Raw genomic sequence first — 16,260 nt, 5'->3', positions numbered from 1 at the left:
AAATAAAAATTGGTCAGTGGTTTTGGTTATTCTATTCATGGAGTTGATACATTATTAAGGCAATTGAAGTGACAGTAGCATAGCTAATTGGTAGCATGTGTGTGCATGCTCCTCAGATGATGCCATCAGAACTCCTGTTTCTGTGTAGATCTGTACTTGTATAGTTTTGTCTATGGGCTAAGTAATGGTTGCAGTTTGGCTGTAAATTTTTATTTTCTAGCACTTAAAGATTCCTTGAAGTCTTGCAGTTTAGCATCAAAGTGCGGATGTTGTTTCTGACTCAGTAGTTTGGCTGGAGCTCCCTTTCAGTTGCTGACAGCTGACAAATACTTGTATGTGCTTTACCTAAGTATGATTGTGTACAGCAGGTCAGGTTGCAAAAAACCCTGGTGTCAGACTTTTAAAGACATAGTGTTGATTGCAGACAGATGGCTACTGACACTTCCAACATTTGCTATAAACTGAGCTCCCCTTTGGCAGTTGTTCTTCCCTAGCTATTTGTGTGCAATGCCAAGTGCACCCGAAAGATTTAAGGATAAGTTACAATGGGGGAAGAAGGCAGAGAGATCTTCAGTCATGTGCCTCATGACACATTTTTCAAGCTATTGGTAGAAGGTGGGAAGCCCTGCACCAGAGTACTGTTGATATATGTGTCTTGGCTGTCCCTTCAGTGTATGTGAAATACTTGTGTAGATGTCTTCAGTATGTTTTGTCATTCTCTGTGTGCCTTTTTGTTTGGCAGGTTATTATGATGCCTTTTTAATTTTAATGTTGCTATGGTGTTAAACTATAGAATTTAATTAATTAAATTTTGTCTGTTAACTTCTCTGCCTGTTTTTATAATTTGACCTAATTTTGAGTTCCTTTTTCAAGCTTTCTTTTCCCACTTTACCTTATAGAAGCCAGCAGATAAGTTCCTGATGTCTTCTGCAGCAATAAGGATGGACTGAAACTCTTGGATCACAAATTATTTGAAAAAAGGATTAAATTTTTCTTACCTTTTTTAAAGCTTGTCTGTCTATAGGCAGGTACATTACTTCATTTTCTTTCAGATGGGAAACAAGCAAAAAACTTCATTTTGGTTGTTTCTGCTTTGTGTGTCAGAAGGTTCTTGAAGCGTATAATGCTCTTTCACGTGGCTCAGACCACAAGAAGAAAACTGTCTGTTCCAGATGTGAATTGAGAATGAACTTTTAGTTGCTACCAAAGTGAGCTTCGCTCGGGATGGTAATTTAATGGAAACATTTCTAAATCTTAATGATTCTAAGCTGTTTAGTTTCATTTTAGCATATGCAAAAGGATTCTCTTGTTTTTCTTTCTTTGTTCTTTTCAAAGCCTCATGTGGTTTCTGAAAGTTGCAAAAGGATGAATAAAACTTGTTCTATTGCTGAGCTTGTTCTGGTTGGCTTATTCTTTGTGTATTCAGCTTGCAGTTCAGTGGAAATGGCACTATTTTATAGGCATGTGTCAGTTTAGTTTCATTTAATGGTTGGAGTGAAGCTTGAAGTTCCTTATGTTGATGTTACATGAATGTGAAGTGTTGACTTGGTAGAAACATTGCATCAAGGGCTCTAGTTTGAAATTGTTCTGCTGGCATCCTTTCAAGTGAAGAAAGAATGGCTGCAGATAAACTCAGATTAGTGCTTTAGGAATGAAACAGCCACATGAAAGTTACTATCTTAACACGAAAGAAAACGGGAGCTGACTTCACCCCTCTGCCCCTTGTTGATTTATTGCTTATTGGATGACTGCTGTCATTAACACTACTGGTAGGAATAATTTCTACATAAATTGGGGGAGTGTTTGAAAAGTTTCTCATAACAATGTGTTCAGATGTTAGCAAAGTCATGCATACCATGTGCATAACTGCATGGTATACTTTGAGTTCACATCCAGCCTTGCAAAAGGATTGAGGAGAAGGAATGGAAAATACTTGAATTTTACCATTCTCATCTGCCCTTCTATTGTTTTCTTACCTCAAAGTGTTTTATCAGCATCAGGTACATGGTGAATTTTAGTGTAATACTACTTTATGTTGGATTACAGATTGCTGATGGCACTGTCCCAGAAAAATGCAGAGCTGTGGGGAGCCTATATGCTTTTTTTTTGTTTGAAAAAAAACAGAAAGGCCTTTGAAGCCTTGAGGAGGAAACTGTTCTGAGCAAAGTGATTCTGAATGTGTTTTACTGAAGTAGGTGCTTAATCCACTGTCTTGTGGTATCTGAGATGTTGGGGGGGGCTGGATGATAATTTGTTTCCTCTTCTTATAAATGTACTGTGAGGAGTATCAGTGTAAGACTTACAGACCTAAACCCTTCAAATGCAGTCCCCAGATTTGCATTTGCATCTGTGCATGACACTGTATGGATGACAGAAAAATTACTAAACTCTCTTTTGCAACAGATTCTGTTTTCATTTTAAATACAGGGTGCAAGACACATTAAACTTTAGTAGTGAACATCAGCAATGCTCTCTGGCATGACTGAGTAGGCTGTTGAGACATCTTGAGAGGGAGAGGTGATTTGCTTAAGACCTTGAAGGCAGGATTGTGGTGGGAGAAGGAAAGGAATGCAGAGAGGTATGACTAGTGTGACTAGAAAACAGTGAAGAGGTGGCTAATAAATTGAGCTGTTTGTTGTGGCACATATCAGAATGATGCTGAACATATAGCTTAAAACATTAATTTTATAGAGTTTTGGTATCTTTTGAATTGTCAATTTTCAATATTTTTTAATAGAAAGTTGAATTATGTTATTACTGTTATGGACATTTAAATGCATTTGAAGCTTTTCTTTAACTTGTGTATCAGTGTGACCTTTTGTTTGACCTTTGTGTTCTGTGAGTTCTGTGAGGTTTGTGATACAGCATTGGTAGTTGTATGAAATGCATTGTATTGTGTGAATTTTATGGGGTTTTAGTCTTAGATGTGGTAAAATGTACCACTAAATTTTAAGCATTACACAGAACTCTATTCAGGTTTATTTCCTTCAGCCAAGAAAAGAAAGCTAATGTGACACTATGTAATCTTACTACCACAGAAATGCTTGACTCAAAGTAAAATGCTTCCAAGAATATCGGATATCATTCTTCTATTAGTAGAGTTAGAACAAAGGCTACTAGAAACCTTAATAGGGAAAGACAGTCTGGCTTGGGATGAACCTTGGAAACTGACAATTGGACCATTGTGTGAATAGTCTCGCATTATGACTGGATGATTAAATATAAATGCTGACCTGATTGGATTTTATCCCAGTTATGAATTGGCCTTTCAAAAAACAGTTGCAGGAAGCAGTAGACAGGTACCCAGCTTGTTTCTGTCGGATTCCAAAGCTACAGGTGTTGAATAACAAATAGAATAGCAGAAGTGTATTTTCTCACCAGCAGTCTCTTGATGCTGGAGTCAGTCACTTGCACTACTTGGTTTGCTATTTGAATTATGGGTGCAGAAAGACGAAGCATTCAAAAACAGTAGCAGTACAAGGTGTACCACTGAAGTTGAATGAAATTATAGTTAGAGCTTTGGACCATGCAATGCATATGGTGCTTTGGATTTTTTTTCTTTCAATTTTTATTTTTTTAAGATGCCACAAGAGTAAAAGCTATGCTTTGGCTGCAGGGAAAACTAATAAAAATATTAAGTGTGAAATAAAATAAGTGCACCCACCATTCCTGAAGTGCCTCATTTCATGATTTTTTTATTCTAGCCTAATGAAACTTATTATGCACACTTACTGAGTTTAATTTACCTCATCATCAAATCCTGATACTGCAAGTACACAAGAACAAAGTTTTTTTTGATTATGCCAAGGAAAAACGGTCCTCTTGAACTTAGTTGTTGCACAATCTGCTATAGCACTTTGATTCTCACACTTAATTTGTGTGGGGATCTCAAGGAGCAGGAGGTGCAGAAACAGTGTCACTGTAAAGAAATGTGTTAAGTTTACAGTTAAAGTACATGAGGGTGGCTACGTCAGAGATAGCCTTTAAAACTAGTGTTGACTAGGTGAACTGAAAGTCTAGTGTCTCTTCAGTAGTGTTACCTTCTAGTAGCGTGTACAAAAAACCCCCTTACTGCTGCCGTAGTCTGTGTGACAAGGTGAAAGTCTAGAAAACTTCAGAAAACAAAACAGCAAATAAACTCTTCATTTTCAGTGTGTCTCTACATATGCGACATAGGCAAGTATAACTGGTCTTTCATCCTTTTACCTGGATTAATTTTGATCTTCAACCTGAAATCGCTTGGCTTCCAGGTTTTTATCTCCTGAAGCTGTGCTGAGCTTTTGCAAGACTGGGCACAGGCTGTGCCCCAGGAGGTGAGATTTGTTCTTTTCTTTAGAACCCTTCAACACCTATTGGAGAGTAAATTGACATTTCTCCACTGGACTGGTACTGTATGTCCCAGAACACGTCTAGGAAAAACAGCAGCTGGCTATCCTCTGTGAAGCAATTTGTGAAAAGTAAGAAATCTTTGATGATTTCTAGCAACTGTTAGTTGCTAGTGTGTTCTCAAGAGAAACTGTTTTCTAAAAAATAAAATCATTTAAATGGAGGGTCAGGGAAATGGGATGTGGGTTGTTGGTAGTTTGTTTGGTTTTTTCTGAAATGGCACTTTTGTATTTCAGTTAAAGCTGTTCGCTCACAAATTTTGAAGAATTGATTCCTTCCTATTGGGGGAGCACTGGAACAATTTTACCAGGGCAATCACAGAACTGTTGTTGGGCAAAAGATAGTGAAGAGAACTTAATCCTGAAATAGATCTAAGCTGAATTTTTATGAGTTTCAGGTTATTGATAGGTAAGACCTCAGAATCTTGCAGCTGTGTTTTGAATACAATCAGTTTCTTTTTTTTCTGTCCTCATCTTGAACAGGCTTTTGTTTCATTTGTGATGAGATATTGTACTGGTTTGCGATGATGCATATGTATACATATAAGCCCAGTAGAATTCAGCTGTAACAAGTGTAAACTACTCTGCTCGTGTCTTCCACATTGTTACAGAAAAGTTTAGAAGTTTTGCGTGTGTACTTTTACTTGGTATAACACATGAAGGTTATAAATTGATGCTGAGTAGGTGTTCTGAATTTATCACACCCTGCTGGGTAAATACTGCTTTTTGCCCTTCTCACCATCGCCCCCTACCCCCCACTTCCATCCCCAATCCTGGTCATGGTAAATGAAGACCTCCTCCTGACAGCATCACAGCAGTTCAGGTGGCTGCTTTTGTATTAACCCGCTTCCACAATAAGTGGAGAGGGAATGGGCAGTTTTTAAAAAGATAGTTGTTCAATAAGCATCATTGTTTTAAAAAGGCACCACAAAACCCTTAGTAATTTTTGCATATTCAATCGAAATTATTAACTGTTGCTCTTGATCTCTCATGAGATCACATGTACTGTGAAATACCAGTGAATGAGTTTTAGGAAGTACCTCTGTGTGTGTGTTGCTTGACTTTACTGGTGTAATGAGACATTAATCTTCTATGTCAGCAAAATCAGGACCTTAAAGGACTTCATAGTTCTTTCTGAAAGTGTAAACTGCTTAAGTTCAGGTTAAAAGTAGTTTGGAAGAAAGTTTCACTCTGAAAATGTAAATATAATTCTACTTTTTACTGTTAAGTTCTAAATTGTAGCATTGCTAATTTTCAGGTACCTATTTTCATGATGTCTTGGTGTCTCTGTTAAGTAATGTGCATGATTTGTTTTGGAGTACCAGATTTTCTCTAGAACATAAAACTGCTTGGGGAATATGTTTATTTCCTTTGTATAAACAGTGCAGTTAATTCACCACATCATCTAATGTGTTGAAAAGGCACTTAATGGAACTGGAATCACTAAGAATACAACCACAGTCTTTTTGATGATAGGATATGTGCTTGAGATGAAAGGAACAAAACAAAAAGAACCTAACACCTTGTTTTAACATCAGAGTTTCCGTCATCCTTAGTATGAAAAGAAAGTTTTGGAATAGGATTTTGTCATAATGAGAATTCTGGGATTTTTTTTTTTTTAACTTCTACAAACTATTTATAAAAATCAGTCAAACGCCAACCCTTTTGAGGAATATAAATGAACATGTTGTGTATCATGGAGCCCAGTTCTCCAGCAGGAGTGGCCAGCGGCGGTGTTCCTGCAGCCGGGGAGAATTCCCTGACCTCCCTCTCCCTTGCGGGGCCGGCCTGTGCGCGGCGCTGCAGCGCCCCCTGGCGGCGCGCCGGGCACTACCGTGCGCCGGGGCGGGAGGGGCCGAGAGACACCAGCGCTGTGGGATCCTTCTGGAATACTAATTCCTGCTTGGTTTGGTGGTGCCTGCTCTGTACTTTGAGGTGCCCTGCAAATTCAGCAGGAGATGGCAACGCAGTTCCTAGTGCTTGTACGCCTTTATAATATGCAGCATGAGGCAGTGAAGGAGAAGCAGGCTTGCTTTCTCTTCATCAGTGCCACTGGGACAGATATATTCAGTGTGTATATATGTATATAAAAAATATCTTTTTATCATAGAAAATAGAATATCCTAAGTTGGATGGACCCACAAGGATCATCAAAGTCCAACTCCTGGCCCTGCACAGAACTATCCCAAAGAGCCACACCGTGTGCCGATAATATCATCCAAATGCTTCTTGAACTCTGTCAGGCTTGGTGCTGTGACCATTTCCCTGGGAAGGCTGTTCCAGTGCCCAACCACACTCTGGGTGAAGAACCTTTTTCTGATATCCAACCTAAACCTCTCCTGACACAACTTCAGGCTGTTCCCTTGGGTTCTCTCACTGGTCACCACAGAGAAGAGATCAGTGCCTGCCCCTCCTCCATCCCTCATGAGGAAGCTGTAGAGTGCGATGAGGTCTCCCCTCGGTCCTCCTTCTCTCCAGGCTGAACAGACCAAGTGACTTCAGCTGCTCCTTGTACAGCTTCCCCTCCAGACTCTTCACCGTCCTCATTGCCCTTCTTTAGATGGTCTCTAATACATTGATATTTTTCTTATACTGTGATGCCAAAAACTGCACACAGGACCTGAGATGAGGCTGCAGAGCAGAGCGGAACAATCAACTAGTGTATTTTCTCATAGTCTTAAGTACACTTAAAGCCACTCAGGAACTTTCATTTTACTGTCTTTTCCATTCAAAGTTTTTTAGTTTGTTCCTTTGTTTCCCTGCTCCTGGCTGGGTGGCCAGTCCCGAAGAGTGGTGGTGCATTGGGTTAAAGCTGGCTGGTTGCTGGTTACAAGTTGTGTTCCCCATGGCTCAGTACTGGGCCCAGTCCTTTTTAATATGTTACTTGGTGATCTGGACGACAGTAAGTTGGGCAGGAGCGTTGATCTGCTGGCGAGCAGGAAGGCTCTGCAGAGGCATCTGGACAGTCTGGACCCATGGGCTGAGGCCAATGGTATAAGGTTCAATAAGACAAAGTGTCAGGTTCTGCCTTTGGGTCACAACAACTCCCTGCAGTGCTACAGGCTTGGGGCAGAGTGGCTATAAAGCTGCCTGGTGGGAAAGGACCTGGGAGTACTAGTTAACAGCAGCTGACTATGAGCCAGCAGTGCCCAGGTGGCCAAGAAGGCCAATGGCATCCTGGCTTGTATCAGAAATAGTGTGGCCAGCAGGACTAGGGCAGTGATCATCGCCATGTCCTTGGCACTGGTGAGGCCTCACTGCAGATTCTGTTTTGGGCCCCTCACAACAAGAAAAACATGGAGGCTCTGGATCACGTTCACAGAAGGGCAACAAAGCTGATGAAGTGTCAGGAGCACAAGTCCTATGAGGAATGGCTGAGGGAGCTGGAGTTGTTTAGCCTGGAATAAAGGAGGCTCAGGGGAGACCTTGGTGCCATCTACAACTACCTGAAAGGAGGTTTTAGCCAGTTGGGATTCAGTCTCTTCTCCCATGTAGAATGTGACAGGACATGAGAAAACGGCCTCAAGTTGTGCAAGGGGAGATTTAGATTGGATATTAGGAAAAATTTCTTCATAGAAAGGGTTACCAAGCGTTAGAACAGGTTGCCAAGGGTTGTGATTGATTCACCATCCCTGGAAGTATCTAAAAGCCGTGTAGATGTGGCACTCAGGAATATAATTTAGTGGTGAACCTGACACTATTAGGTTAACAACTGGACTCGATATTGGAGACCATTTCCAACTTGAATAATGCTATGATTTAAAAACATAAAATCTGGTTTTCCTGTCCTTGTGTATTCTTAAAAGTGAAGCTTCATCTGCTGCCTGAGTTGATCCTATATGCAGAGTTTTAGTCTTCATTTTACTCTCTTCCTTGGCCTGTCAGTTCAGCTCACAGAAATGGCAAGAGAGTAATTCAGTGAGGAAAAAATGAGAATGTTTTTGTTGCTTTAGAAAGTTGTTTTGGCTTACTTTAAAGAGCTAAATCGCAGAATTTGCAGAATGAGTCAAGGGGCTGCATAAAAATGAGGAAGAGTGTGGGAGTTGTTATGGTCAGAAAGAATTTGTTCAGTTGATACAACTGAAGCTGTACCCTGCCTACAAGGTAGTGTGTTTGGGAAGAAAAACCTGCATAGCCACAGATGAAAAGAGGTGTTGATCTTCTGAGAACCTTCCAAAGGTACTTGCTTCTGGAGGCAAGGAAACCTTAATGAGTTTGAGAAGAAGTAAGCCCATAGAAAGCAAGCAAGCAAACAAGTTAAAAGTACCACCCACCTTGCATTTTTATAGGCTATTTTAAGGTGAATTGTGACTTGAGCTCAAAATGTTTTAAGAAAATCCTGATTATCCCTTTTCTTCTTTTGAAAATGATTGTCCTGTCTTCTGAAAATCTTTGATATAATTGGTAAATGTTTGGCTTTAAATATATAGGAAATACAGAGTTTTCCTAGACGGTATTTTACTGGCTTAACAGAAAAAAAAATCCTTGAAAAACAGTTGCTTTTTTTTTCTTCCCCAAAGAGTCTAGTGTATGCCTTACTCAGATATTCATATGTACAGCTTCCCTGGTTTTCTTTAATATAGAGTCGAAACAAAACAAATAAAACTATCCAGAGATTATGTGCTTTATGCTGTAATCCAGCAAAAGGATGCCTTATGCCTCATTCTTTACTGGCTTCTTTTCAGTGTCCAGGTTAGTACCTTTCTATTTTTGAATTGCAGAAAAGATAAATATTGCAGAACTCAAAACCCATGCCTCTATTTTGATGCAGATTTTTTTTCCTGTGCCTGGGCAAATTTCTGCAAAAATTCTCTCAGGTGGGGATGCTGTTTCATCACTGTGAATCATTTGAAGAATGCTAGTGCAGGGACTGCTGTTACGGGCATATTGTCATATCCTTTGTTACGTTTAAGCATTGTTTGGCATTTGCTGTGAGCTGGAGTATGTGATATATTTTGCATTAAAAAGCACACAACTTGTCAAAAGCTGCAGATCAGTGTAGATCTCTGTGTGTGCAACCGTTTTACATATCCTTTGGCTTATTAAACAATTTTTGTGCACTGAATGATCTGAGGTGTTATGCTGTGAATGTTCAGGGCTACAATGTATCAGGCTACAATGCAAATGAGACCTAGATGTGTTTGTCAGTTAATATTCTCAACGGTGCTGTTGCCGTTCATCTCCTCAGTTCTGGATAGGAGCGGATTCTAGTTCAGAGTGCAGTCTGGAAGGCGTTTGTTGTGTCATAGTGCTACAAGAGGTAGAAATGAATGCAAGCTCTGCCACCCCAGAATTTTTCCTCATTTGTTAGCTGGCTAAAACTCCCACAGTGGGAGAAGGTTGACTCCTGTTTTCCTGTTACAGGGGCTGTTTTGGTGCAAGGCTTGTGTTTGCCAGAAGTGGAGACAATCTGTATTTGCTTCCTTGCACAACACATTTCAGTGGATAGGCTACTTGACTTGACATCAAGAAGCCTAAATTATGCTCTGGCTCTGCAGCTGACAGCTTTGGCACTGGGTGTTTTTTAAGACAGTATAGTTTTGCTAACTGAAGCAAAATTTGTAGTGAAATGTTGCTGAGGACAGTGTCAAGTAATGACTGTGGGCCTTGTTGTCATGATGGATTCATACTCTTCCTGAAAGAAGTAAAATAAAAAGAAGTAAAACAAAAAAACAACATTATTGTTTAGTGAACACTTCTCATTTGATAGTTTTAAAAGTTTTCATAAAAATTAAGAAGTAAAGATTAGTCTGTGAGTGCCCGAATAGGCTTGTTGTACTTTATGCAACATTCGCCAATACTGTTTTAGATAGAATTTACAAATTATAGCAAGTGAATGATGTAACTTTTAAGTGAAATATGGTTAAGAGAAGTTTTTAACATCATCACTTCTTTTACATGAAAAATGGTTTGTTTTTCTGTGTAATGACATTCAAATTATCAAAGTTTTAGAAATATTATGCTCAATTTATAGTTTCTTTAGGTTTTTTTAGGCAGCCTTTCAGATTATTGTTTCTACATGCATTTTGGAAAAAATGTTTCTCACACAAGGCCTGATAATACACAGAATCACAGAATGGTTTAGGTTGGAAGGGACCTTAAAGATGATCTATGTCCCTGCCTATGGCAGGGACACCTTCCACTAGACCAATTTGCTGATGAATATGCTTGTTACCTTGCTAGTAGGACAAAGGTTTTTAGCTAATATTTGCTCTTATTGAGTAATTTGTGTGAAAACAAAGGTTTTATAATGTAGCTGGTAATTCTTGATTAGAGGGAAGGGCAAGAAATGATTGCATGGCTCATTTCTATGTGAATTTTTCTTCTCCTTAAAAGGCTGCCATTCCAGTGCAGAGGTATACTTACTTGTACAGTATTTGACTTTTTTTTCCAACTTCCTGCATCCTAATAGTATAAACCATCTTGATGTTAACAACCATTTTGATTTTACTGCAATGCGAAAGTAGAAATGATGATCTCCTAACATGAAACTGTCCCTTATGTTTCTCTTTCAACCCTTGGAGGAAAAAAATGGAGCTTCTCCCTTGCAATTGTATGTTACTTCTAGTGGGTATCTTTTGCAAACCATTTTTTATCACTTCTCTTTCTTTAGTCTGATCAATTCATCATCCTGGGAACCTGTTTCTATGGGAGGATCTGTTGATCTTCTGGGAGTTGCTGTATTGGTACAGGCTATGGCCCACATCTGAAAAAGAGGAAGTGTGGACCTTCATGCCACACGCTGATGTACAGATTGCATCTCATTTCACTGGGTCTCTGCTGTCTATAGAGGGCATTTCTTCTGAGTCATCCAGAAATTGAAGTGGATCAGGATCTTTGAATGCCTGTAGATATAGGGCCATCCTTTTTTGTTTGTCATAATTGCCTTTATGCAGGCAGGTGACATGCGAGGACAGTTTCTGAATCTTCTGATAGCGTACTTGGTATTTTAGATCAGGCATGCTGATGATGTCTTCTTGATGCAGCTTTGCCTCCACCTGGCTGCTCCTATCAGTGGCTAGGAAAGCCCCTGCCCTCCGTCTTTTACAGGTGGGTGGCTTTCAGTTAAGTTTGAAGTTCTTGATCATCTTCAGTGTAGGAGTCTGTCTTCAGGGAAAACTTAGACTCAGCTTTCAAGGTTTTTGTGCCTAAGTCCATGGTAGCAGATGAAGGGGGATGGGGAGCAGGGGTGGGGCTGCAGGGACAGAAGGACTTCTTTTGTGTGTCACTTCCATAATGGAGCCAAGAAGACCATTTTAGGTTTTCTTTCTGCTTACTTGGACAGCCTTGTGTAGATTATGTGTGAGGATACACCCTTTATCTTCACTGTCTGGAGAGGAAGAGATCAAAATAGATAGTGCTAGGTGTAAAACTTTTTCTCCTAGGTGAGTGGAGAGATGCAGCCTTCTGCTGTAAGGTTTTGTTGCAATGTTCTGAGGTTACTCTGTTGAGTTTTCTGGGGGCTCTGTTTTTCTTTTCACAGTCCCAGTTTATAGAACAGATCATCATGCTTAGTTTTCAATTTATCTTTACCCACATAATTCACAAACATTTTATTGTCAGGATTGATTCCCACCAAGAAACAGAGTATTTGTCATTGGAGTTGAGCTTGCTTTCAAAAAGAGTTTCAGTTTTAAATGTCTGTGGATAATAAATGCCAAATAGATGTGATATGTGATAGGGTTGTAATTGGGTCTTTTGCTAAGGGTGAAGATAGGCTATAGTTTTCTTTAGCCTTTGTAAAGAGGCACACAGGTAAGGTGAAAAGACAGTGTCTGGGACAAAGCTTGTTTGTTACTTAAAAAATTGATTCCATCTCACTTTAAAAGAATAAAATACCCACATGCAAAAGCTGTCATTTTTCTGCTAAGTCTTTATTCTCTTCACAGCTCCTGTTCTGGCTGTGCAAGAAAATTTGCAGGAACATTCCTAGACTTCTTGATTACTTTTTAAAATTTCTTTTAGAAAAACTTCCTTTTGAGTTTTGGTGGATTCAATCCATTTGTCTTTCTCATTATCTTCCTTTAGAGAAAAATGTTGATAGTCCAAAACAAAGAAAAAAGAGCACGTGCTGTTATAACCACTATAGCTCACGGACAGTGTTCCACCATTTTTGTTCTCTGTGTCATCACAGTCTTTTTTTGGTGATATTTCTGTGTTTGGAGCGCTGTTAAAGCTTTGTTAGGGCAAGGAGAAGGAGAGCAGGAAAGCTAAGGAGATAGGGCTAGAGAAGTCTCAAAGACGTCCTTACATTTGTTTCTTCTTCCTGCCATTTTTGTAAAAATAAATAAATATAAAACAGTTTTGGAAGCTATGAATGTGAGTCTGTTAAGAGGAATGAGTTTGTTCTTTAGAAATGTTGATGGAGACTCTAAACTATTTTTACCAAACTCTAATTAAACAGTGTCAAACTACTCACATCCACACGTGCTGTGGAATGGGAAGCCGCAGTCAGAGGCTAGTGTCGGTGTGCTTCCCCTGGATTCCCTGTTGTTCACTCTTGGCAGCTCAATGCTGAAGGTACAAACCTCTGTTCATCCTAGTTCTGCTGGCTAGTGCAGAGATGGGGTCACAGTCAAAATACAGGATACTGAATTCAGACATCAACACATGTGCTGCCCCCACCTTCCCCCCCCTCCACAAAAAACCCCAAACACCACAACCCTTCATATTTTTCACTGCTCTCTGAATTCATACTCTCCAGCAGTTAAAATTGTTCTACTAGTGAAAAATGCAATCTGTGGACAGGGATTTTGGTTAGCATTGTGTACCGGAACTTGGTGTGTGTTCCTGTCTATTCACTGCCTATGAAACTTACATAAAGTCTAGGGGAAAAGTTCACTTGAGGCTTAAATTTCACAGCATTCATGCAGCATAAATGGGAGTGATAGCTTGACCTATTTTCCAATAAAGTAACCTAGCTGTTTGGCTGTATGATTAGCTTATCATTCTTACATGTATCTTACTAAATGTTTGAGGGAAAACAGTGTGTCTGTTATTTGCAGCTATTATAATTTTGTCTCTTATTTCTCTTTTGGCTTGATGGAGCCAAGTTCACAGTTCTGCAAAAACTGTAAAATATTATAGTCAACATATGAATTTTGAAATAATCTGCACTGTGCTTCTTAAGCCATTTTTGCTTTTAAGTTTAAATTAGATTCATGGTGGGTGAACCCATATGCTTAGAAGAAGAATAAGTTGCTGCATAGTGATCTATTTCTGACACTTAATTTAAAAACAAACAAACAAACAAAACATTACCGCACTGCATTTTCCTGGGATCTCTTAAAGTGAGAGTTAGTTAAACTCACAGTAGATTTCCCTGATGTGGTTTTGATGTGTTTCTGTGTGAAACTGACAGCAGGATTTGTTCGAGTATGTAGGCCACTATTGTATTAGAATTACATAACCGTGTTGAGTGGTGAAAACAGATGAAAAGACGGGGATGTACGGCATTCCCTCACAGATTATATCCTGCAACAATGAAGACAGCTCAAGCTCTGCAGCGAATGTGGTCACATGCAGTCAAAAAGTTGGGGATTTTGAAAGGGCACGTGAGTTGCTTTTTGTTGCATCTTACTCTAGGTCTTTTATTCCCCTCCTCTCCTCGTATATCCCTCCCCACTCCAACTCACTTTTATAGCCAGACAACTTTTGTGACAGGTTTTCTGGTTTTCTTCTTCTTTCAGCATGAATGAAATTGTCTTCAGTGATCTCTCAGTAGCAAGTAATTGCATAAATCTGATGAATGTCAGTGAGAACTGCAACAGCTGCCTGTTTGTAGCACACAGGCGATTTTAGCACTTTGACTAGCTTCCTGCCAAAGATTCTGTTAAGCAGTCTATTTTGGGTATGTAGAAAGCACCTGTCATTTTAGTATATGAGCATTAGGCAGATTTAAGCAAATCCCGACTACAGTGTTCTAATTAGAAATGGACCGACTTTAGTCACTAATGAATTAAGACTAGCTAATTACAGTAATTTGAATCTACTGCAGGTAGTCTGTTGTCTGTGTCAAACCTGGGTAGACTTGTAAAACAGTTACTATTAGTAGCTGGAGGTGGGGTTCTTAACCATTTTGCCTGCCTTTCTCTCCCCAGTGTTTTGGTGTGCTATCTTGCAGTGAAACTGCGATCCTGTAAGGGATGCACAAGCTGCTCAGGATCCCTTTGTGTTTCCTTACAGATGAAGTATGAAGAAATTGGCAAGGTGATGGAGGCTTTTCATAACTCATCACTTGATGCATTCAGAGAAGAGTTACATTATAAAATGTGGAGTACAGGAATTTTGCAATTGGGGTGGAGACTTAGATACTAGTTTTGCTCAAGTCCCCCACTGATGATTTATAACATTTGTAGTCTCTCCCTCCCTCTCAGTCTTCTCTTCTCCAATTATCTACCGGTATGGGTTAGCATCGTGACAATGGCAAGCAGCAGTACGTTTAATAATGTTAAGAGATTATTGTTTAGAGATTTGAGGAGTACAGATGTGGTTTTGCCTTACAGGCTTCCAAGGTGACCATTTAGTTCTCTGAACTGTGCTGCAGAGCCTGCATAGATTTATCAGTATGGCAGAACTAGTGTTGTTTTGGTTATTATGTACAAAATCAGCTTTGCAAGTACATAGTGTGCCTTCCTTCCCTAATCTAGCATACAGCAAATGGGAGACAGTTTTCCGAGGAGCAGTTTCTAAAAATGGATTACTTTAACAAATACTTAACAAATTTAAAAGTGAATTATTTAATTATCTTTTGTTTAATTTTCAGTAACAGTTTCCAGCTAAAAATAAACCCCCAAAATTTACACAGAATGTACCTGAAACAGTCACTGACACTAAGAGGAACTTTTTCTAGGCACAAATGCGATGATATTATAGGCTCAACATCTTGTAAGACCTTAACTATACTGTCTGTAGGCAGTAGTTTTTCTTTCATTCTTACTACTTATTTTTTTGACAGGATACCATGAGACTTATTTGTCAGAGCAAAGTAAAGTTATCCTTTTTAGTTTATGGTGCTTTGATTTACTGCACAATACATCTCTCCAGTTGTGCACAAGGTTTTACTTGTGCCACTGCTCATGGGAGGCTGAGTTTTTCTGGAAGGAAATTCCTGTAAATTTCCTGTTTCATACCCTTAAATCCATCCCTGATATCTTTACTGTGCTTTCCTCCTTTACTGAATAACAGTCAGTTCTCAAGCCTTTCTTTGTCCCCATGAGTAGTAACCTCTCATCAGCTGCATTCTGCCTGCCTTGCTCTTGTGCCTGCTCAGAGCTGGCCTCAGTATTCTTGGCTGGGAGGTAGAGTTGGTAAGAGCTGTATACAGTGCAAACTGAACTTTAGTGATGTTCTTGTTACACATGCAAGTTGCTGAGGCCTTTTTTTAATGAGAAAGGTTTTCCATCTCCCCTCCTTCTTCAAAATTTGAACCAACCTGCTTGTCCTTCAAATTTTATCCATTGTTTGATACTGACTTTCGTTTCTAAAACTTTGTTCAGTGAAGTCAGCTGAAATTTAAATGTCTCGGAGGTCCTTCTTTAGCACAGACTTTTTTGCAGAGCTTGAAAATACTGTACAGAAAAGCAGGACAGCAACAGTATAGCCAAGGGTCAGTACTAGGTAAACTGTTTACACGTTTTCCTACATGCCAGACAAGCAAGTGTGGTTGCTTCTATTTATGGCAGCATCACAGCAGTTCAGAAAAAGTGCTTACTTAAGGAGGAATTTTTTACTTACAGAAAGGATTCTCTGAGTAAGGGAATATATGTAGTGAGACAGTTCAATTTCAGATATTTGAAGGTTTAGACATATCTGCTGGTTAAATAGGAATATCAGATAAAACAATTTCACTGTGTGATTCAGCATGTTCAACGCT

At 39.4% G+C, this 16,260-nt stretch overlaps 2 protein-coding genes across 5 annotated transcripts in view; both read left to right on the top strand.

Annotated features, from left to right (window-relative positions):
• The window catches only part of HACD4 (3-hydroxyacyl-CoA dehydratase 4), a 186,710-nt gene that overhangs the window by 104,987 nt on the left and 65,463 nt on the right, over positions 1–16,260 (top strand). The window lies entirely within an intron of this gene.
• TJP2 (tight junction protein 2) overlaps positions 1–16,260 on the top strand; it is a 53,233-nt gene that overhangs the window by 11,791 nt on the left and 25,182 nt on the right. The window contains exons 1-2 of one of the 4 annotated variants that reach the window (XM_017806081.1): positions 13,918–13,939; positions 14,486–14,594. The exons of 2 other annotated variants lie outside the window; for them this stretch is intronic. In XM_017806081.1, the coding sequence (XP_017661570.1) occupies positions 14,571–14,594 (24 nt within the window). In that variant the 5' untranslated portion in view covers positions 13,918–13,939; positions 14,486–14,570. Of the gene's footprint in view, positions 1–13,840; positions 13,940–14,485; positions 14,595–16,260 lie in introns of those variants that run through there. One more of the 4 variants, XM_017806079.1, reaches the window with a different exon arrangement.

The sequence above is a fragment of the Lepidothrix coronata genome, unplaced genomic scaffold (assembly GCF_001604755.1).
Source record: "Lepidothrix coronata isolate B3197 unplaced genomic scaffold, Lepidothrix_coronata-1.0 Scaffold14, whole genome shotgun sequence".
Classification (NCBI taxonomy): domain Eukaryota; kingdom Metazoa; phylum Chordata; class Aves; order Passeriformes; family Pipridae; genus Lepidothrix; species Lepidothrix coronata.
Note: the sequence above shows the minus strand (reverse complement) of the source record. Positions and strands in the feature narration are given on the sequence as shown.